General features: G+C 39.1%; 2 protein-coding genes across 7 annotated transcripts; one reads left to right on the top strand and one right to left on the bottom strand.

Annotated features, from left to right (window-relative positions):
• Nucleotides 1-17: 17 nt before the first annotated feature.
• Nucleotides 18-3,196, top strand: LOC117984544 (trypsin, alkaline A-like). 4 transcript variants are annotated; one of them, XM_069500463.1, is made up of 4 exons: nucleotides 18-150; nucleotides 1,187-1,358; nucleotides 1,885-2,146; nucleotides 2,822-3,196. In XM_069500463.1, the coding sequence occupies exons 2-4, from the start codon at nucleotides 1,255-1,257 to the stop codon at nucleotides 3,152-3,154; spliced, it is 699 nt and encodes a 232-aa protein (XP_069356564.1). In that variant the 5' UTR covers nucleotides 18-150; nucleotides 1,187-1,254; the 3' UTR covers nucleotides 3,155-3,196. The 4 variants fall into 4 exon arrangements, with proteins under 4 accessions (XP_069356564.1, XP_069356565.1, XP_069356562.1 ...); XM_069500464.1 differs by lacking the exon at nucleotides 18-150 and adding an exon at nucleotides 213-298; XM_069500461.1 differs by lacking the exon at nucleotides 18-150 and adding an exon at nucleotides 229-683.
• A 396-nt stretch (nucleotides 3,197-3,592) lies between these two features.
• Nucleotides 3,593-21,859, bottom strand: LOC117984668 (galectin-8-like). Of its 3 annotated transcripts, none has more exons than XM_069500442.1 (8): nucleotides 21,590-21,859; nucleotides 17,975-18,081; nucleotides 13,543-13,652; nucleotides 12,437-12,583; nucleotides 11,395-11,614; nucleotides 10,155-10,273; nucleotides 6,646-6,850; nucleotides 3,593-6,492 (listed from the first exon to the last, which is right to left on the bottom strand). In XM_069500442.1, the coding sequence occupies exons 2-8, from the start codon at nucleotides 18,074-18,076 to the stop codon at nucleotides 6,298-6,300; spliced, it is 1,098 nt and encodes a 365-aa protein (XP_069356543.1). In that variant the 5' UTR covers nucleotides 18,077-18,081; nucleotides 21,590-21,859; the 3' UTR covers nucleotides 3,593-6,297. The 3 variants fall into 3 exon arrangements, with proteins under 3 accessions (XP_069356543.1, XP_069356544.1, XP_069356542.1); XM_069500443.1 differs by lacking the exon at nucleotides 21,590-21,859 and adding an exon at nucleotides 20,679-20,874; XM_069500441.1 differs by lacking the exon at nucleotides 17,975-18,081 and having other exon boundaries at nucleotides 21,590-21,857.
• Between the last annotated feature and the right edge of the window lie 141 nt (nucleotides 21,860-22,000).

Below are 22,000 nucleotides of genomic sequence, written 5' to 3'. Positions count from 1 at the left end.
TATCAGACTTCACACACTGCTGAGAACATTATGGAAAATTTCATATTCAAATCTCAATCGGGGGGACCGTTAGAAGAATAGCTAGGTACAAAACGAATAACTTTAGGGGTCCCACAAATCGACGACGGCTTGGATTAAAATATTACCTAGGTAGGTACTATAAAGGGCATGCATATTATTTATTGTTTTACTTTTTAGAGGGTTTTTGTGTCGGGGGTTTGTAAATTTTGAATATGGATATCTGGGAAAACAAAGATCTAGGTACTTGCCTATCTACTTAGTTACGTATTTTCGATCTGTAAGTAATTTTTATGTTTAATTGTTTAGATTCGTTTTATTAATGCCAATAAATAAATTAACTTAGTTACCTATACACGATCTCATATAAACTAAATTCACACGAACTTGTTAGCAAAACCCAGAATTTAGTATTTATTACCTACATATATGTAATATCTTATCTACCTATAGTAATAATTGAATGATCTAATAAGATAAACTACCTTCTATTCCGAAAAGAGATTACGAGATAAAAGCATAATTGATAATCAACAAAATAAGGTATAAATAAAAAGAATCGAAAATTTTAACACTAGGTACTTAAATCTTGAGGTAACATTGGGTCGTGAGTCCTGCAATAATGCGGTTCCTCGTTGTTTTAGCACTTATTGGAGTCGTCTGTGGTAAGTACCTAAGTGTATTATTTAGTTACTAAGTTTACTCGCAATCGGCGAGGGAACGCCTTGCATACCTACACACTACACAGCCCCTGCGCTGACCCGGTGCTGGTAAGCGCGACTGACGTGCGGGCGTCCGTCGTCTGACCTGTCGCGACTCGCGGACGTTAACACAATTCAACCGTCACACGTAGGTATTTTGGCAATAAGTTATAGTTATAAAGCACGCGACAGGTCGAGATGGCAAGCGGGGTGGGGTAGCCCCGCACAGCCCTCGCGCTAACCCAGCGTAGGTGTGCGGGGCGTCCCCCAGCCTCATACCCTGATTGCCATCTCGACGTGTCGCCTACTATAACTACCTGAGATTCAGATAAACCCAGGAAGTGCTAATTTAAAGACGGGCGACTATTATTGCTAGGTTTGCAATAGTGTCAGTGATGTTTTATGTTCGTCTAATAAATGATCCTCGTCTCCCCTTGGCAATTTGATCTATGGTTTAAATGTTTCAGCGCTACCACAGCCAACCAAAAACCGTATAGTCGGTGGTACCCCGGTGCCCATCGAAAGATACCCGTTCATGGCCAATATGCAAGTCACGTGGCGGGAAGGAGTTTATGCGACAGCCTGCGGCGGCTCTCTCATCACCAGAACAGCTGTGCTGTCTGCTGCTCATTGTTATGCGTAAGCATCATCGCATACAAAAAAATTATAAGTTTTATTGGTATTGCTTAAAGTTTAAGCAATAGTAGGTACCTATAAAACTTATAGCCTTAAACGATGGTAAGGAACCCTTTGTGCGCCGGTCCAACTCGCATTTAATCGGTTTATTATTATTAACCCACCTAATACAATAGCCCGTACAAAATAAGAACTAACTAGCCATTTTACCGACATTTGTACATATTATTGTCACATGTTAAGTGCTTGTTTTAACTTGATCTTCACCTAATGGAAATTATGTACCTAGGTTGAGGTAGACAATATTATACATATGTGTCACGAAAGTTGAAATAAGTATGAGCGGTTAGAGCATGGTTACAAGCGTACGTTGCACCGGCGATGAAATGGTAGGTCAGAAACCATAGGAACTTAGTTACGGCATTAGATATAGAAATCATTTACAAACTATCTATTACTATCAGGTTAAGAAAGGTTGTAAGGAGTAATAGTATCTATATTGAATCAGTTTATTTTTTCTTTTCTACAGCATCGAGCTAGTTGGATTGATAAGGTGGCGTGCGCGACTCGGATCCGCCTCAGACAAAGTCGGCGGCGTCCAACATACGCTCACGAGGTTTATTATGCACCCTGACTTTGTACACATCACGCTGAGAAGCGACGTGGCGATCGTCATACTAACGACTCCTGCAACGCTTTCCAATAAGATTAAACCAGCCCGTATTGCAGGACCAAACTACCCTCTCCCCGATAACCTGCGCGTGTACGTTGCGGGATGGGGAAGTAGATTCGTATGTACCTCTAGAAACTTGCCTAGCTAGATATAGTTTAAGTTATACTTGATCGAAAAATGTACCTATTGCAATGAATACATGGCTTAAAAGTTTATTGCACTAGTAGGATTTCTTCGCAAATCCTTTAATAGGTCTTTAAAAGATTTGCGAAGAAATCGTGAAAGGGAAGAAGAAGAAAGAAGCAGGCCGAATTTTAAATCACACGCACAAGGACCGGACATGAAAAATGAATTTGGGGTACACCTACTTCCATTCTTAAAGGTGTTTAAAGAGCCATTGTATCGCCCTACTAGCACGTTTTCAAAGTTATGTGGGTTTTAAGAAGTTAAATATCACTTGCTTTAACGGTGAAGGAAACCTGCATGTCTGAGAGTTCTCCCTGATGTTCTGAAAGGTGTGTGAAGTCTGACAATTTACACTTGGCGTGGTAGACTGGCCAAACCCTTCTTTCTCTTTATGAGAGGAGACCTGTGCCCAAGTAGTGAGCCCGTGATGAGTTGATGATGATGAAAGACTGGCGAAGGGCGATATGCCAATGAAAGACTGTATTATAACGTAATACCTATAGAAATAAACCGATATTTTAGATCAGGTTATCTATTTTAGTATCATAAATAAACAACATAGGTGCCTACTTAGTTAGGTACTTATAATATTTCAAACTTTTTGCAGCATGAAGATCACGAACTATCGGAATGGCTGCTGCATACGGACGTCCGCGTAATCAACCATGAGATCTGCACCGAGCGTTACGCTGAACTCAAGAACCAGCCTGGTAGCGACTTCACGGCCGAAGTAACGCCTGCAATGTTGTGCACCGGTCACCTCGACGTCGGCGGACAGGACGCCTGCCAGGGCGACTCCGGAGGTCCAGTCGTTCATGGAGGCGATATTGTCGTCGGTATCACGTCCTGGGGCCACGAATGTGCTCATCCTCACTACCCAGGAGTCAATGCCCGTGTTCCATCTTACACTCAATGGATCGTTGAAAACGCGGTGTCCTAAAATACTACATTTTTTATTAAGTATATTTTTGTATCAAGAACATTAAATATCACTTAAACACTAAAAACTACTTTAGTTGCTGCTTCACCTTAGGGCCTCGACTACATTTGTTTATTTTGGAAATGCCTAGGCACTTTTTTGGATAAAATATCTGGACAAACTCGAATGAGAAACGAGCGCCACGTAAAAACCGCGCTCGCGATGTTCTGCCCCGGCGAACTTCGTACCGCCTAACAGTCGATTCAATTTTTTAAAATTTTTCACTCCGTAAGAACCATCCTCGTACTTCTACACTACTACAGGGAATATTATAAAAAAAAGAATTAGCAAAATCAGTTCAGCGGTTCTCGAGATTTGCGATGAGCAACATATTTAGTGATTCATTTTTATATTATAGAAGATAGATGAAGCCTTCGTCATCTTGTTAACAGAAAAACATTGAATTTTAAATGTTTTATTAACATGTTGGACAGTTTTAATCGAATCACAATTTTACAATCACATATCCATTTTGTTATTCTTAATTAAAAATCATATCTCAGGCTTTACAAATTAACTAACAAGTGGAGCTTATTTGAGTCGACGTCATTTCTTTCGCTTATCAATAATGCTTACAAGGAAGTCCTTAAATTAAGTAAATGGCTGTTATTATTTTATTACTAAAAAAGAAAGTATAGGTGACCCCAAACTACTTTATTGCACTGAAGAGTGAAGTGCTAGTACGAGTAGCATCACTGAGTGAAAGCCACCAAGATCATTTGACATTTATTTTGAACTAGCTTATGCCCGCGACTTCGTCCGCGTGGACTAAACAAATTTTAAACCCCTATTTTACACCCCTAGGGTTGATCTTTAACAATGAGATTTTAACATTGTCATACTGCCAATTGCAAAAATATTAACTACAAAATTTCTCGATTTTAACTTCAAAACTGACAGACTTTCATACAAACTTCAAACCCCTATTTTACCCCTTTAGGGGTTGAATTTCGAAAAATCCTTTCTTAGCGGATGCCTACGTCATAATAGCTATCTGCATGCCGAATTTCAACGCGATCCGTCCAGTAGTTTGAGCTGTGCGTTGATAGATCAGTCAGTCAGTCACCTTTTCCTTATATACATTTTCTATATATATATAGAAGACTAGCGACTCGCCCCAGCTTCGCAAGGATGCAATGTAGATGTCAGTGTGGTTATTTTGTTACATTATTTCAAAAGAATAAGACAGCATTTTAGATGAAAAGTCTCAGTAGGCTTGATTTCTTCCGGGATCGTGAACATCAATTATCGTCATATTTGAAACAAATTAACACAAAACAAAATTAAACTATACGTCTATAAACTTGTGCATCTATTGATCAATAACAGGTAGCAAACGTCACGTCACGATTTGTGAAAATTGAACCACTAGGGGGTAAAATAGGGGTTCGAAATGTGTGTAGTCCACGCGGACGAAGTCGCGGAGATACGCTAGTCTATATGTAGCCCGGAATTAACTTTGGTGGATACAGCCTATTCCCTGTCGAGCAGGGTAGACTATGTATTACTGTAGTAATATGTACTATTAGGAATTCAAGAAAATTGGCGTTACCTATCCTTACCTAAACTTACCTAACGAAATCTTATAGATAAAAAAAACTGTATTCGGTTTCCATAATAATTATTGAAATGAAATGAATTTAATTATTTCATGTAGGACAGCATTTATAATTACAAGTCAACTTGTTTATATCAACATAAAATACAGCACATAATTATACTTACTTTACATTATTCAAGTCAACTTTCATTAAAGCTTACAGTGGTAACAAGTAAATACGGAGTTTAAAGCATTTAAGTAACTAAAATGATAAAGATCTGGTAGGATCAATTTTTTGGCTGCTGTGAAAGTTCCTATTTATTTTATCACACCATATTTTGTGAAATCCCAATATTAACTTAAATAACAAAATGAACGAATTCTTCACAAAAGCTTATAATATTAAAGCTTGTAATAATTATTGTTTCAATTTTCAATAAATATTTCCGAAAACCTGTTACATTCCATTAAACAATTAAATAAAAGTATACGAGTTATTATAATGTAAACTAGTATGGGCACAGTTTGCTTTGATTTTCTTAATGTAATAAATAGGTAACTATGGAGATTTACATAAAGATTCATTGCTATTACTAAAGCACATTGTACTCTATCACTTTCACTTCGTACTATTGTGGTTGAAACAACCCATTACAACCCATCGCTGGTTCACTACTGAGCACAGATCACTCAGAGTGAGAAGGGTTTGAGTCATAACTCCATGGCCATGTGCGGGTTGGTATTGGTTGGAACGTTATTTAGTATATCACAAAAATTAGATAATCAAGATCAGTAGATTTATAAATAAATTATAATACCTACAATATAAGTAAATGCATAAATTAAAAGAAAAGTCAGTCATCTAGTAAACACATCAACAAAAACAGCAAAGATTGGCTATTCTGTGTTGTTACACATATACTTTTCATTTTGTAAACATATTATACATATATTTATAAAAATGTGGAACTTATAAAAGTAGTAAAGTACTATAATATCAAAACATTTCCATCCCTTTTAGAATATTTCGAATACATTTCTCGTCTTATTAATTTCTTAATCCTATTTTGTAACAAAAAAAAATGTTATTAGTCGAATTTTAAGCCTTAGATCTATTATTAATGCGCTGAATAGGTAGTGAGTCAAACGTACATATTTTTATTTTTAAGTTAAGATCGCCACGAATATGAGTGGCAAGTGAAAAACGTTTTGGTAAGCTTGTACGCCCAAACCTCAGCACCAAAGTATTTATAATATTTCGAATACATTTATTTCTTATTAAACTTCTAAGTTTACTATAATTGCGTCAAGTAGTCAAGTAACCAGTCTACACAGGCAGGTCTTTAGTAAACATTTTCCAAAAACAATGTAAATCTTTGTTGCCGATGTGTACTCACGAGGTAAGCTTAAGCCCGCGATTACACCTGTAAGTTTTACTAACGTAAGCAGCTCACGTTATTAAAAAATTTACTACTGTAAATGTACTTATAAGAGTGTTTACATTAGTCGTAAGTTAATCATGTAAAATACTTACGTGAGTTAAGCTTACAGGTGTATCCGCGGTTTAAAAATTAGCCTTTATTTCTTCCTGCGGTGAGTCGGTAGCGGGACAGACGTATATTTGGTCCGGGTACAGGTCGCCACGGATGCGCATCGCTCGCACGCCGTTCGCTGCGGCGCGGTACTCTAGCTCGCCGATGAGGACATCGTCGGCGAAAACGGCCCATTCCGCTGGATTGCGTACTATGCGGAATGTCGCCTAGCGGAAAAATATTTATTTTTAGTCATAGTTATGTCCAGTCAAGAAATATTCAAACGGTCTTAGAAAAACTAGGTTGACAGTCAAACCATCAAAACCCGCTGCGACTCCACGTGCGCACACACGTATGCGTGCAGTGGGATGTTAGTGTACCTTAGTGCCGGGCACCAGGCGAGCGGTGCGCTGTCGTCGCTCGGGCCCCCAGGCCCCGAGCCACGCGTTGAGCACCACGAGCTGGCGCGTGAGCTGCGACTCCACGTGCGCGCGCACGTTCGCGTGCAGCAGGATGTTGGCTCGCGGCCATTCGCGACCGCAGTCCATCAAGTCGATCGTGAACGAGTGCAGAAGTGGACGAAGTCTGCCAATCATAGAAGTGACTTTCTGAAGTAAGTTCTATTCTTTTTTGTAGGTACATCATTAGTAAAAAATAATATACTAAGACTAGGGACTTGTGGCTTGGTTGGGCCTAGTTGTAAACGGTCACGCCGCGGTTAAGCAATATAGACTCGAGTCGGTAAGAGAGAGAGTGTGGGCTACATTACACATATAAAAATCAAATGTACATATTTAATTAGATTAATTTAGATACCTAATATTAGTTTTGCCGCGCGGCATCTGTGTGCATATTATCAGCCATTGACGCAACGCACACACGCGTGCCAGCTGATCGGGGAACCGGTCAGACGACTTGCGCCTGCCCCCGCCGCACCGCGCCGCAGCCCCGAGCCGCGGCGCGCTGCGGCCGAGGGCCTGCCTAGTGGCTTCCAACACCGTCCCTGTGTCCACGTCTGTCTAGCGCGCGAAAACGCATGCACGTAATTTTAAATTAGCAAGTACGTTACTTCGCGAGTCTGTAATAGTTTTAATAGTGCCAATTAAAACGATTGAGTGCTGGAGCCTGTCTTCTGATTATTGGGGAAAGCCTTGGTCTTCCCACACCACCATATCCACCCCAAACTGGTGACCCCGACGTGATGCTGCGTGCTGGACTCTGGCGATGTTGTGGTATCCATGGCAGTAAGTGAAGTGCTGGTATGGGATGATTTCGAGCCCGGATCGGACGTTCTACTGACAGGCACTGGGTGTATAGAGAACACCGCGAAAGTGTGGTACTTGGACGCTGCTTACATCTCGCACAATACACAGAGAAATGGCAAGGTCCGGTTAACAACAAAGTTCGACACGAGTTTCATCAACATAGTATCACCGCACACCCCAGTCGTCCCCCCGCCCAGCAGCGTCCCCCAAAGCGCCAACGCAACGCCCAAGCGACACCAATCATTCGTCAACTCCAACAAGGAGGTGGTCAAGCGAGTGGTCAAGACTACGATGAGTCTCGACAGGCATACGCTGAAACCACTGAATTTGAAGGGGATATGCAATGGGAATAACGAAGGAGTCACTCAGCCCTTATTGGCGGTTGTCGATGATAAAAACAATATACAGATATTGCGTGGAAGAAAATTAGTATCAGAAATCTTCACAAACCAAGACGAACAAATAACAACAGTCAAAATATCACCATGCAACCAATACGTAATATTCGGCCTGCAATCCGGCAAAGACAATGTCGTAGCCGACACCTTATCTCGCGTCGAAAAACTGGACGCTCCAATCTGTCTCACTGATCTGGCAAAGGCTCAAGATAATGATCCAGAGTTGGCTCATTATCTTCTCTCGGACGAGTCTTCCCTTCGTCTCAAAAAGATGGATTTTTCTGGAAGTCGTATACCTTTGTACTGCGATGTAAGTACACCGACACCCAGGCCATTCGTCACAAAGGAATTTCGTATTCAAGTTTTTACTAGCTTACACTCGCTAAGCCACCCCGGAACCTCCGCGACCGCCAGGCTGGTAGCCGAAAGGTTTGTATGGCCCGGAGTGAGAAAAGACTGTCGCGAGTGGAGTCGAACTTGTTTAGCCTGCCAGCGTTCTAAAGTCAGTCGACATGTATCTGCACCATTAGGTACTTTCGACCTACCTCGCGCACGCTTTCAGCAGGTCCACATCGACCTCATCGGTCCTCTTCCAATTTCACAGGGAAATAGGTATTGCTTGACGGCCATAGATCGTTTCACACGGTGGCCGGAAGTGATGCCTATCCCGGATATCACTGCAGAAACGGTGGCCAAAGCGTTAATCTCCGGTTGGATATCCAGATTTGGCGTAATGACGACCGTGGTTTCAGATCGAGGATCCCAATTTCACAGTGCACTGTTCCAATATCTCGCCAAAACCATCGGATATCAACACAAACGCACAACGGCCTACCACCCAGCGTGTAACGGACTAATCGAGCGATTCCATAGACAGCTCAAGGCATCCATCACTTGCCATGCCGACCACAACTGGACGGAGGCTTTGCCCCTCGTTCTGCTCGGCATTCGAAGTGCTTTTAAAGAGGACTTACAAACCTCTTCCACCGAGTTGCTGTACGGCGAGCCGCTCAGACTTCCCGGCGAATTTTTCGGTTCTAGCACACCCTGTACAACTGATATGACAAGTTTCACAGCGCGCATTAGATCATTCGCCGAAAGAATCAAGCCAGTCCCCGCTTCTCGCCACAACAAACAAAAGGTATTTATTTTTAAAGATCTGGCAACTGCCGAATACGTCTTCGTTCGTGAAGACGCTTCGCGTTGCCCTCTTCAGCCAGCCTATACGGGTCCACACAAGGTCGTAGAACGAGGCAATAAAGCATTCACCCTTCTCATAAAAGGTAAAATCACCACCGTTTCTATCGACCGACTCAAGCCGGCATATATACTAGCGGACGAAAAACAGTCGGGAAATAAGGTAACAACTCCTAACAATCTACCTACACCGGCCTCTCCGCCCGCAAGCACACCTACATACCTACCCGATGTAGCTCCCAAAGCCACTCGCTACGGCCGTCAAGTAAAATTTACAGACTTCTATCGCCCTTGACGGTCTCTGGAGGAGGGTGATATGTGGGCTACATTACACATTTAAAAATCAAATGTACATATTTAATTAGATTAATTTAGATACCTAATATTAGTTTTGCCGCGCGGCATCTGTGTGCATATTATCAGCCATTGACGCAACGCACACACGCGTGCCAGCTGATCGGGGAACCGGTCAGACGACTTGCGCCTGCCCCCGCCGCACCGCGCCGCAGCCCCGAGCCGCGGCGCGCTGCGGCCGAGGGCCTGCCTAGTGGCTTCCAACACCGTCCCTGTGTCCACGTCTGTCTAGCGCGCGAAAACGCATGCACGTAATTTTAAATTAGCAAGTACGTTACTTCGCGAGTCTGTAATAGTTTTAATAGTGCCAAGTAAAACGATTGAGTGCTGGAGCCTGTCTTCTGATTATTGGGGAAAGCCTTGGTCTTCCCACACCACCATATCCACCCCAAAAGAGAGGGAGATACCAGGACTGACGGGAACCAAACCGCTAAAGTGGTTTCGTTTTTGTTATTACCGCCTAATTTCTTGCTGGTTCTCCTCGGTAGGAAGGGCGGTTGGGAGACTTCAGTGGTAGATTCGCTTGACGATACAAAAGCATTTGTAAAACTTTATTGGAATATTAAACTTTCTTTTTTGGTTTGATAACAAAATCACAAAAACAGATAAAGAAGATACAGCTAAACGAGCAAGTGGGCAAAGTGGCAAAAATAGAAGAATAGAAAAAGAGAGTACCTTCCAATGATAACTAGTTGGTGTCCTTCAGGAATTCCATTAGTCAGCGTAGCAATGATATTAGGTCGCCAAGTTGGTTCATCTTTCGCTGGTTCCGACAAACTACTCCTAATTGGAACCTGAAATACATAATATATTATATAGAACTGTTTTTTTTCGTTTGGGGCGTTCCCCAATATATAGAACTATATAGAAATATATAGAACTAGCTTATTCCTGCGAATTCGTCCGCGTGGAACTACATAAATCCCAATCCTCTATTTTACACCCTTGGGGGTTGTATTTCCAAAAATCTTTCTTTGATGTTTACGTCATAATAGCTACCTGCATGTCAAATTTAAGCCCGATCCGTCCAGTAGTTTGAGATGTAATTTGATAGATCGATCAGTCAGTCAGTCAGCCAGCTTTTCCTTTTTAGATTTTTTTAATAGTAATGATAACTATTGATAAATAAACAATCAACAGCAAACAACTGAACGACAAGGCATAGAAGGCGCGTTTCTAACAATAATTGTCATTCGAAAATAGGGGCCAGTTAAAATCGTAACATGATATCGGTTAGTACTGTGTCAAGCTCCACTGGTCGCTGCTGTGATTGGCTGACTCATATTGACAGTTATGGAGCCTCAATCGAATCGCTAAATCCACAGGGGCGAAGCCACGGGCATCATCCAGTATAAATATAAAATACAGGGTGTAACCAGAACGCTAACAAAAACGAAGACAATTGATAGTACTGATGTTTACTGATAAGATACTACAAAAAAACCCGACAAAATACTTATTTTTTACACAAGTTCACAATATGTATGTTTTGCACACTATACATTGCGAGTTTGACAAATACTAAATCACTAAAACTACAAGATAGGCAAATTGGTATTGGCATTGGATTGTGTTCAGGTACTTAGTATAATACTAGATGATACCCGCGACTTCGTCTGCGAGGATTTAGGTTTTTAAAAATCCCATGGGAACTTTTTGATTTTCCGGGATAAAAAGTAGCCTATGTCCTTACCCGGGATGCAAGCTATCTCTGTACCAAATTTCGTCAAAATCGGTTGAACGGTTGGGCCATGAAAGGCTTGCAGACAGACACAGACAGACAGACAGACAAACAGACAGACACACTTTCGCATTTATAATATTAGTATGGATATGAATATTATGGATAAGAACGCTAAATTTTTGCTAGCGTTCTGATTACAACCTGTATATGTAGGTACACGAGCATACAAACATCAATAGGTGCCGGCGCCAGCGTAGGGTAAACGTCAGTCTTTTGTATCTTCAGGGCAGCATCTCTGACGCCGGTGACTTGCACCCAGTTCGCATTCAGAGGGCTTGGGTTCCGGTGTGCGAAACTACAGTAATGCTCCCCGTCCACTGCCCATAGTGTTTCCTTTTCGTCAACTAAGATCTCTATTGAAAAAGGTCGATTGATCTTGAAGGGAAACAACCTGATAGTAAAATGGATACAAATTACTCTTGGATTTACTGAATGAGCATTCATAACACAATAGTTATAGTTATAACATTATAGTTGTGTGGTTTACTACTGACAGCACATACCAATCTATTGTACCCGGGGTCGATTGCGGTAAAAGTTACCATCATCATCATCATGATCAACCCTTCGCTTGCCCAATACAGAACACAGGTCTCCTCTCGGAATGAGAAGGGTTTAGGGCATAGTCGCCATGCTGGCCAAGTGTGGATTGGCAGACTTCTCACATTTTTGAAAAAATTATGAACTCGCAGGTATGCAGGTTTCATAATAGCGCAGAACTCGGAAAATTTTAGGTGCGTGCCCGAAAAATAGGAGGTGGACGTGCTGACCAACTTTAGATGTCTTGATGTCTTGATTTTTGCCTTTATTTTTTCTCCACCTTGTTGGTTTCAAGAAAACTAACAATTTTATGATTAACTAGCTTATGCCCGCGACTTCGTCCGCGTGGAAATAGGTTTTTTAAAAATCCCGTGGGAACACTTTGATTTTCCGGGATAAAAAGTAGCCTATATCACTCTCCAGGTCTTTATCTATACCCATGCAAAAATCACGTCAATCCGTTGCACCGTTGCGACGTGATTGAAGGACAAACCAACAAACAAACACACTTTTGCATTTATAATAAGGGTACTGATGGGAGGGAGTCATGGTTTTTACCAAAAAGGTTTTGCAAAGTTAAGCAAAACATTCTAAGGTATCGGCTTTTTTTTCGTATTTCAATCATTCCGCCAAGCGTAGCCGTTGTCAACTATAGTCGAGGAAATCCCTTTACCTAAAAGTAGTTGTTTCTTCAGATCCCCATTTGTCATGCCGCCTGGTATTTCGTACAACGTAGCACTGCGGCAGACGTACGTTGAAGTGGATGGCGATGTCCCCGCGACTTGTCTCCAGATCTCCACAGCCTATATTCACTGCAAACCTGGAACCCCAAAATGTCGTCATTCAAAAATTAGTCACTAAGGCAGACCTAACAGGTCTCAATAATTTTCCTAAGCCACGACTTTGAGCTGTAAAGTTGTGGTTGTGGCTGGTGTAGCAAACAATACACAACATTTTCAGGAGAAGCCCACAGAGCTGCTAACCTTTAATAGTGCAGGAATAGAAAATACGCAAACAGTAGGAGATACGTAGGATTTCAAATGTGCGATTGCATTCACTCTATTAGTTGTCAACTTTTAGTTCAAATAGCGGTTCAACCTGCTTTCGTTGATCTTCCTACCCAGATATTATAGAACAATTGGAGTGTAATGGAATTGGAATTTATATTCCACACAGAAAAGAATTTATATTTAACAGAAAAGTAAATCTAGGATGTAAACATTATATTTCCCTAGATTTACTTTTCTGTTTGTTATTAGATATTTTAAAATCCTTTAAATTAATACCTATAGTCCTATACTTGTATAAATAAGAGGAAAACAGGTTTAAAAGCAATGCAATAACTAGGTATATATTTTCCATTTATGTAAATTTAACTAAGTAAGTAATTATAATATTAATTACTGATTTCAATTACTTTATAACTAAGACTTAGTATTTGACTTATCAGTCTGTTTTCCCACAGTTATTTTAAATTCTTAAAACTTATAAGAAGATCTACCTAATTGTTTAAGACCCAGCAAGATGTTTAGAAACTTGTTTCATCATCCAACAGATTATTATTAATACGAAAGTGTCTCTCAGTTATTCGGTCGGTCTGTTTCTCGCACGACCTTGATGAAAGGCATAGCTTTTGGAGATAGGCAATAGAGTTTTACAGCAAAAAAGAAAAACAGAAACATAAATGTTGAAGCATATTTTTCAATATGAAACCAGTCGTCGTCGGATATGAAAAAGAATGCAAAAAAGCATGCATGCATCAACAAGTGTACTACGTACCATGGTAAATCGTCGCTAGGCGTTCCCGTACACACAATATGAGATCCTATGGATAATGGTTCAGTCAGGTTTTGTGTGAATTTAATATCACGTGCCTCTGCCAACTGGGTCTGTAAAAAAAAATTTTTTTTACCAACAACGAAAAAGAAGACTGTATAGCGCTTCAGTGCGCAGAAATTCCGTTGCCAATCTTCCATAGTGGAATACCACTATATTATGTTTTATTAAGTATGTTTAGTACATCCACTATTATATACCCATACTAGCTTATACCCGCGACTTTGTCCTCGTGGACTACACAAATTTCAAACCTCTGTTCACCTTAGGTGTTTCAAACCTAGGGATTAATTTTTCAAAAATCCTTTTTTAGCGGATATTTACGTCAAAATAGCTATCTTCATGCCAAATTTCAGCCCGATCCGTCCAGTGGTTTGAGCTGTGCGTTAATCTTGGACGATTTAACCTAAGGACGCGCCTCGCATTATTATTCCCCTCTGTCAATAGAAATGGATTTTTAATCCACTGCGTTTATAAACACTGTTTGCGGAATCGATTTTGTCATTGTCAGAATCGTTTTCGATGTGTGACGACGTCTTACACGCTGGGTGAAAAATGCCTGTTTGTGCCGTTAGTGAGTGCAAGAACAAATCAAACACATCAAATTTACAAAAAGATGGAATTTCATTTCATAAGTAAGTATTTTTGGTGTAATAAACGCTTTCTATAAATTAAATTACATAAATTATTATAATAAAATAACAATCGAGAACTTTACCGATTCAGTAATTGAGTACGTAATAATTCGGTAGAAACGAGTCACACTCCTCACGAGACTATATTTTGTTTTTTCTAAACAATTGCAACCCTCGATATATACAAATTAGGTTAAAATTTGAATACGCGTGAACAGCATGAAATTACGTAGTAGTACGATAGTGATTGCGGTTCGATTATCGATATCGATGAAAACATTTTCTTTATTATTAACGACTAAATTACCGTCTTCAAGTCAAGTAAAGAATAGTTATTATTAATTACCACAATTTTTTCAAAATCAAAATCTATTTATTTGTACCTATACTTGTAATAAAACTGGTCGATTTCTGTGATAATAATATAAGTGTGTGTGTGTGTGTTATATAATAATATAAGTCATAAATAAGCACATTTTCACTATCGAAATTTTAAATGAAAATTTCGTTATATAAAAAAATACAAAAGATTAAAAATGATATAAAATAAGTAAAAAAGTATGTGCATATTTTTTAAATAAATATTTTTCTTATTTTTACGTTGCATTATTAGTTTTTGGGATAATTACCTATTAAGTGAGGTGAATGTATGCAAGAATACGCTACGCTGACCAAACACTGGTTTTAAGTAATTAAATACGAGTAATAAATTCTTACTTCTACTTTTGTTTCTGAAAAACTATCGATATATTCTAAAATATCGATACGGTAGCATCGCAAATCAATTTGACTGTCTTACACTCGTAATGTCTTTGTATGTTGATGTATATAACTTATTAGTGTGCGTAAAATGTAGTAGTGTTGAAGATTTAGATATGTGTGTGTTAATAATGACACAAAACTTTGTTGAGTGAGTGTGTCAAGTTGTCTATGTAGTGTTTCCTCGTCCCGCACCAAAAGTGACAGAAATTTTTATTCGTAATATTAGGCGCGTTACAAGTCCATAGGTTAAATCGTCCAAGGCGTTAATAGATCAGTCAGTCAGTCACATTTTCCTTTATAGACTACAATTATTGACAAAGTATGTTTTTTGTCATTCAATCATATTGCAACGGAACAACGGATTATGTTTTTTTTCATGGATATACCTAGTTAAAGACCTGGAGAGTGACATAGGCCAATTTTTATCCCGGAAATTCAAAGAGTTTTTGAAAACCTAAATCCACGCGGACGATGTCGCGGGCGTCACAGACGCGAAAGCACAGTAGTTACCCATACGCAGACTGCAGACATAATATCTCAACCGCTTTCGTCCAGAGAACCCTTTTTATCCGACGGCAGTTCAAGGTTCTGTATGAAGTCAGCCACACTGCACATTGCATCGGAGGACGACGCGCGCCACGCGCTATAGGAGTCCTACGTGCGCTTTGCAGTGTAAACGGTCTCATAGAACTTGTAGGAGGTATTCAAAAGGCAATTTCAAGGCAAAAGACTGAATAGGCATCTTCTAGGCTAGCGCGCTCCAACCTAGACCTCGTGATTGCTTTCCATAAGCTATCTAAGGCTATCTTGTAATAAAAAGTACAACTTCTACCGGAGCCGCGCTGAACATGGTATCCCATCACAACGCGCGTCACTTTTTAGGTCAGCTGTTTAGGCTTTAGTGTGTTTATGCCTGTAACAATTTTCCTTAAAAATTATTAGTGGTCCAATTTTAATGCGGTCTTTTACATTGCATAGCTGAGATCTTAGAACAGGTTCTTAGACATGTTTTACGGTAATGTTTATAGGCCATTTGTAGGTTATTGAAATTTTTAATATCGATAAGTACTAACAAAAATATTATTGCCTCAGGTTATAAAAATGTGAATTGTGTTAACTGATAAGTTACAATAGTCGTAAGTTTACTGATAAAAACTGGCCTCAAGTACCTAGGTACGTATTCAGTGCACGCAAGGCAAAGCCAAAGCCGGCAAATATTGAATCATAAGCATGAGGTCATCAAGCCATTTGGTAGGTACCAAACGCTTTAATTATTGGTGCCAGGGTTAAGTAGGTACGAAACCACGAACATTCGGACAATGTAAAACTTTAGAGTACCTAAGTGATTAGGTATTTATCTATCTTCTATCCTCCCCACTAGGCGGGCAGACGACATCAAACGAGTCGCGAGGAGCCGCTGGATTCAAGCGGCGCAAGGCCGTGGCGGCTGGAAGTTCCTACAAGAGACATGGACGCTTATCGGTTGCTATTATGCACCACGGATGTGCACGGACGTGGCGCAGACATTTGTCTCCAAAACTAATCCTAGTGCTCACAATGTTTCTCGTGGAAAAGGATAGAATCAGAATAATCATTATAATATTTTCACAGTTTCAAATTCTAAGTAGGTATCTATTCTGAGTAGTTTTATGGTTCACAGCTATTTCTTAACTGGCGAAATACACCTACTATTTTCAAAATTAAATGGTTTCCATTTAGTTGACACGACATCGGTAGCGTTAAGGGTTGCGTGTTTCACTACGATAAAGAATCGAATGGTGCGTAGTGTTTACTAGGTTGGTTAATTTATGTACATAATTATATATATTTTTATTTTAGACCACAATAAAAATAATCTATGTTAAATAAACTTAAATCTAAATTAAAAGTACTTAAAAATATTAAAATAAAACATAAAACTTAAAATTAAACGTCGTCAAAAAGTCCGCCCCTGATTGCCCCTGGGCCAAAGGTGCCCATTAAGCTGGCACTATTGCCACGCTGAATGGCGATGGACAACCTTTGGACCAGGTAGGCCCCAGAGCGCGGATCGCAACCTCTTTCCCTTAATAATAATTATTATACATTTTATATAATCGTATTATATGATCTGCGATAAACCTATGTTCTCTGAAAATACTTATCGGCCAATTAAATAGAATACTTAAAGTAGATTTTTATTGCTATGGATAGCATATAGGTAACGCCAAACTAGTTGAATGCACTGATTTCGTTTGCGCAGCTACATTAAAAGCTGTATTTTACCCCGCCCTGCAACTCTGTGTAGGTATACTTTGCTCCCGCTGATACCCTTTTAGTGCACAATAGTCGTTACCACGTCTTCAGAGATTTATTTGTCATCCCTTTATTACAGAAAATAGAGAGTATATAAATAAAAATATACCTCTTAAATGAAAATGACGTTTGTTTTTTATTCGTGTGCACACCTAACTCACGTCTCATTAGCCGAGTGACCCAGTTTTAATTCCCTACCCGCAATTTAGTACCTTGCGTTTTTGCTACATAATCAGTTGGTACTTACTCGGTTCACAAATGAAAATTCTGTTAGCATGTTCGACCACAAAAATTAATTTGTCTTACCTAAAAACAGTTTTGTTTACCTAAAAACAGTAGATATGTGACTCACATTTTATCTGTCTTATTTTAATTTTATAATGAACCAATGAACCACATTCGCTTGCAATGACATCAGCTGTGATACTGAATAGCCTTCAGATTTAAAATAAATTGTGTAAGAAAGCCGATTCAAATGCAAAGAACGAGAAACCAAGAGAAGCTGACAAATATTAAAGCAGTTTCCAGCGCAACATTTAACAAATATTGATCGAGTAGGTAGGTAGGTATTTTACAATTTATGTAGATGTGTCAACATAGATAAGATGCTCAATTAGATAAACTTGCAAGTTTGTGTTAAGAACAGTGTTAAACAATAACATACATGTTTTTTTTAATATTACCGATGTAACTCGTATTGCCTCTTCTCTAGTCTCTGAGGGTCGAGCGCGGCAAAAAAGGCGACGACAAAAAGCACTACAGCCACATTTACTTCCGCAAACCATAATCCCTGTAATTGATAACTCACACTAAATTACGCTCACCAGACACTTCCACACTACACGACACACATCTGCATGTGCATAGCATTCCCACTAAAATATCTCGCTCGATTACTAATTCTACGAGTACTATAAGCGTCCCAGCTACGTCCGAAGCCACGGCGCACTCGGTTTGTATTGTAAGTTGATTCATCAGTTGACTGCTAAACACGCGCAAGGCCGCTACGAGAATTGTTAGCAAAATATGATTGTCAAAATTCATATTATTATCCATTTTCCGGCTTAGGAGGTAGTTCACAAGTAAGACTGTCGTGCATGATATGAGGTTAATTCTGTTGTACCTACACAATCCCTAAACTAAAATGACAGATCTAAATCTATGAGCGGTTACGCACTGCATCCAAACCTCAAATTAGTGAAAATACGGATACATGTGATGTGATAGCTATATATTAATTATCTATACTATCTATACTTCTATATACCTACTATACTAATAAATAAAATTGAAGTGTCTGTAATTTCGAAATAACTACCTCAAATTAAGTTCATATTATGTTTATTTGAATTTTAGTATAGTTTAAAAAAATATAAGGTTTAGAAAAATATATGGTACAGTTACTATACCATAACTGAATCACACGTTTTTAAAATTTTTGTCTGTCTGTTTGAACGGGCTAATCTTCGGAACGGCTAAACGTATTTTGACGGGATTTTCACAGACATGTAAAGGATCAACCAAGAAGTAACATAGGCTACTTTTAACCAACTTTCAGAAAAAGAGCAGTTGTGTTTTTCTACCTATATACACCGAAATCTCCGAGATTTCTGAATCGATTTGCGTATTTTTAGGGTTCCGTACCTCAAAAGGAAAAACGGAACCCTTATAGGATCACTTTGTTGTCTGTCTGTCTGTCTGTCAAGAAACCTACAGGGCACTTCCCGTTGACCTAGAATCATGAAATTTGGCAGGTAGGTAGATCTTATAGCTGACATGTCTTATAGATCACACAAAAAAAATTAAATTGTGGTCATGAACTAATAATTAGTATTTTCAACTTTCGAAGTGAGTGACTATATCAAGTGGGGTATCATATGAAAGGTCTTCACCTGTACATTCTAAAACAGAGTTTTATTTATTTTTATGCATCATAGTTTTTGAATTATCGTGCAAAATGTCGAAAAAATACGACTGTAGTACGGAACCCTCATTGCGCGAGCCTGACTCGCACTTGGCCCGTTTTTTTTTATAAATCAATAGGAAAACTTTGCGTTATTGTCCCATAAAACATTCAGATTCCAACTCTTCAATTCTGATGCTGTATGGGACCTGACCACCATAACTGATAGGATTTAGAAACTGTCGGTTAAAAATTGATATTTTACATACCTACAGACTTTTTGAACTCGAGGAACCAACTCCTAAGCCCTGATGCTGTTAGGGATTGTGTATTCCTAAATTGTGGTGATCCCACAGGATTTTTAAAGAATGCATTTAAATATTTTTACGAAATATGTTAGGTACTGAGTTACCTTACATCCCGGGGATGGGCTACTACTTTTTGTCCTGGAAAATCAAAAGTTCCAAAAGTGATTGTGGTCAAGCATTTGCCTATAATGAATTTTAAAAAAAGTTTAGTAAATTTTTGAACTTTAATCTTTAAATATTATTATGAACTCAACATTCAAAGTTTGTATTTAGGAATAAGTTAGTAAATATTTGCATGGCAAATGTGGTGATACTATTTATGTGAATTATTACAAAACATCTTTGTTAATCTGCATTTACTGGAAATAAAATACATATGATCAATTACATGAAAACCTCAGACAGAATTTGGATATTGCTTACGCATACAGGGGACATCTTTGGCGCGGATATGCCCAATTTGAATCCTAGTTAGGTAATGCGAAAGTGTTCATACAAACAGTACTATGGCTACTTTGGTCTGAATATTTCGTCCGAATTGGAGACTCACGGATGACGGAAGTCGGATCTAGTGCGTAAACTAACATACAATTATAATTCTATTACTACTTCAGAACATATTTTCACGGATTTGGGTTGAATGCAGAGCGTAACCGCTCAATAGCTATCTCTTTCATAATACTCTCTGTTGAAAAGGCCAGCACTTGATTTAGACCAGTCAATTAAGTTTAGTTTTAAATAGATATGTACAACAGAACTAGCCACAATATTTCATTAAATTAACGGTTGCCATCACAATTAAACCACGGATCTGTGGCCACTAACCACTATCATCACATTCACGGCTAAGTTTTTTTTTTTTTAATATTACAATAAAACTTAAAGCTAGCCTTATCTAATTACTATATAAATCATGACAGCGTGGAATGGTGCCAAGAATACTGGCTGCATTTCCGCGCTGGACAGCCAGGCTGATCCGTTGCGCAAAAAGTGAGCCAGCCCTTCTGTCACCAGATGAGGCTATTAATCGCGGTGAAATGTCTCGTAAAAAATTGTGTTTCGGCTAAGTTGCATATTTGCCAAATATGAATTTTACAGAAGAGCAAAGAACATTTTAGCATTTAAACTATTGTGAATGATTTCCATTATACATTTAGGAAAAATGGCTTTACTCACGTATTAAGTCAACACGACAGTAGCCTGATTAGTTTCGAACCCATCCAAGGACCTTATTCACAGGGACTCAGTACACGACCGCGTCGCAGTTGAGACTGTGTGCAACCCGCGCCGCGGCCCACACGGCCAACGCCTCGCACACCCGCGTTCGAACGCACCGGGATAGCACCGGGGCTGTGCGGGCGTGCGGGACGTTTCCTCCATCATTACTATTTCTACCTGTCGTGTACTAGGTATATATATCATTATGTAAGTATCTTGGACTGGGGGTTTGCTTTTAAAAGCTTCTTACAGATACATGCATTAAATACCAAAAAACATAACATTTATCAAACAATACAGCTAATTCTGTTGTAGTCAGTACACAATCTCGAAACCCAATGCTAATCCTTCTGTGGCTGTCAGCAGTATGAAAGAGAAAGCAATATTGACATTTAGATTTGTCTTTTTAGTTTAGACTCAGAGATTTTGTACAGCAAAATTAGTCACAATTGAACTCTAAAATAATTATAGTGGTTCTAAATGCTGTATAGAAGCAGGCGTTACTTTGCAGAAGTCCATGATATACAATGAACTAAAAGCTTAATTGGTGCATGCTGCATGTTGCACCATACAGTTTTTATCTGTTTCAGCGGATTATAGAAAATTAGCAATTAGTTCATTGTCTATTGGTTCTAGGTGTTATGTCCCTGAACTTGTCAATTCGAGTAAAGTTTATGTAATAAGCATAATGTTTATGATGCAGTCCTCGTAGATTTTGATTTATTTTGAATCCCGTAGGAACTCATGATTTTCTGAGATGAAAAGCAATCAATAAAATTAATAGTACGGTGCACCGTGCACTATGCAGCCGTGACGTGCGATAAATTCAACATATTTTGATAAATTAAAACAGGTAGGTACCTACTGACCTCGAAATCTAAAGCATCCTCAGCAAAATCAAACTCGATAAATTCCCTTGGTATTTCACCTTCTTCTACACCAGCCATATTTATACAATTCACACATTTTAAAACTTCAACAGGCATAATATTGGAAATTAACGTCATGCAGGTTTATCATATTCCACTTTCCAGCATAAAAGATGCTAATAGGTATAACTATAACTAGCTGATACTTAAATTTGCTTTACAATCCATTTACAATAACCACAAACTCAGGCACAACAAAAACAAACTCGTAGATAGAGTAAGGGGCCCATAGATTAATGAAGGGGCCCTTACATATATAATGTACTCTGTGGCCCTTACTACCAAAGAGAATATAATCACTACGTTCTGTCTGTCATACAAACCAATGAGTAAACAATGAACAAACTCACA

This window comes from Maniola hyperantus, chromosome 8 (genome assembly GCF_902806685.2).
Source record: "Maniola hyperantus chromosome 8, iAphHyp1.2, whole genome shotgun sequence".
In the NCBI taxonomy this organism is placed as follows: domain Eukaryota; kingdom Metazoa; phylum Arthropoda; class Insecta; order Lepidoptera; family Nymphalidae; genus Maniola; species Maniola hyperantus.
Note: the sequence above shows the minus strand (reverse complement) of the source record. Positions and strands in the feature narration are given on the sequence as shown.

Excerpts from the sequence above, each read along its gene's own strand:
- LOC117984668 (XM_069500441.1), bottom strand. The coding sequence starts at position 21,727 with ATGACGTTAATTTCCAATATTATGCCTGTTGAAGTTTTAAAATGTGTG. Across the intron at positions 13,653-21,589 it reads AGGATGCTTTAGATTTCGAG|ACCCAGTTGGCAGAGGCACG; the intron begins GTCAGTAGGTAC and ends TTTTTTTTACAG. Across the intron at positions 12,584-13,542 it reads CCTAGCGACGATTTACCATG|GTTTGCAGTGAATATAGGCT; the intron begins GTACGTAGTACA and ends TTGGGGTTCCAG.
- LOC117984544 (XM_069500461.1), top strand. The coding sequence starts at position 641 with ATGCGGTTCCTCGTTGTTTTAGCACTTATTGGAGTCGTCTGTG. Across the intron at positions 684-1,186 it reads ACTTATTGGAGTCGTCTGTG|CGCTACCACAGCCAACCAAA; the intron begins GTAAGTACCTAA and ends TAAATGTTTCAG. Across the intron at positions 2,147-2,821 it reads CGGGATGGGGAAGTAGATTC|CATGAAGATCACGAACTATC; the intron begins GTATGTACCTCT and ends AACTTTTTGCAG.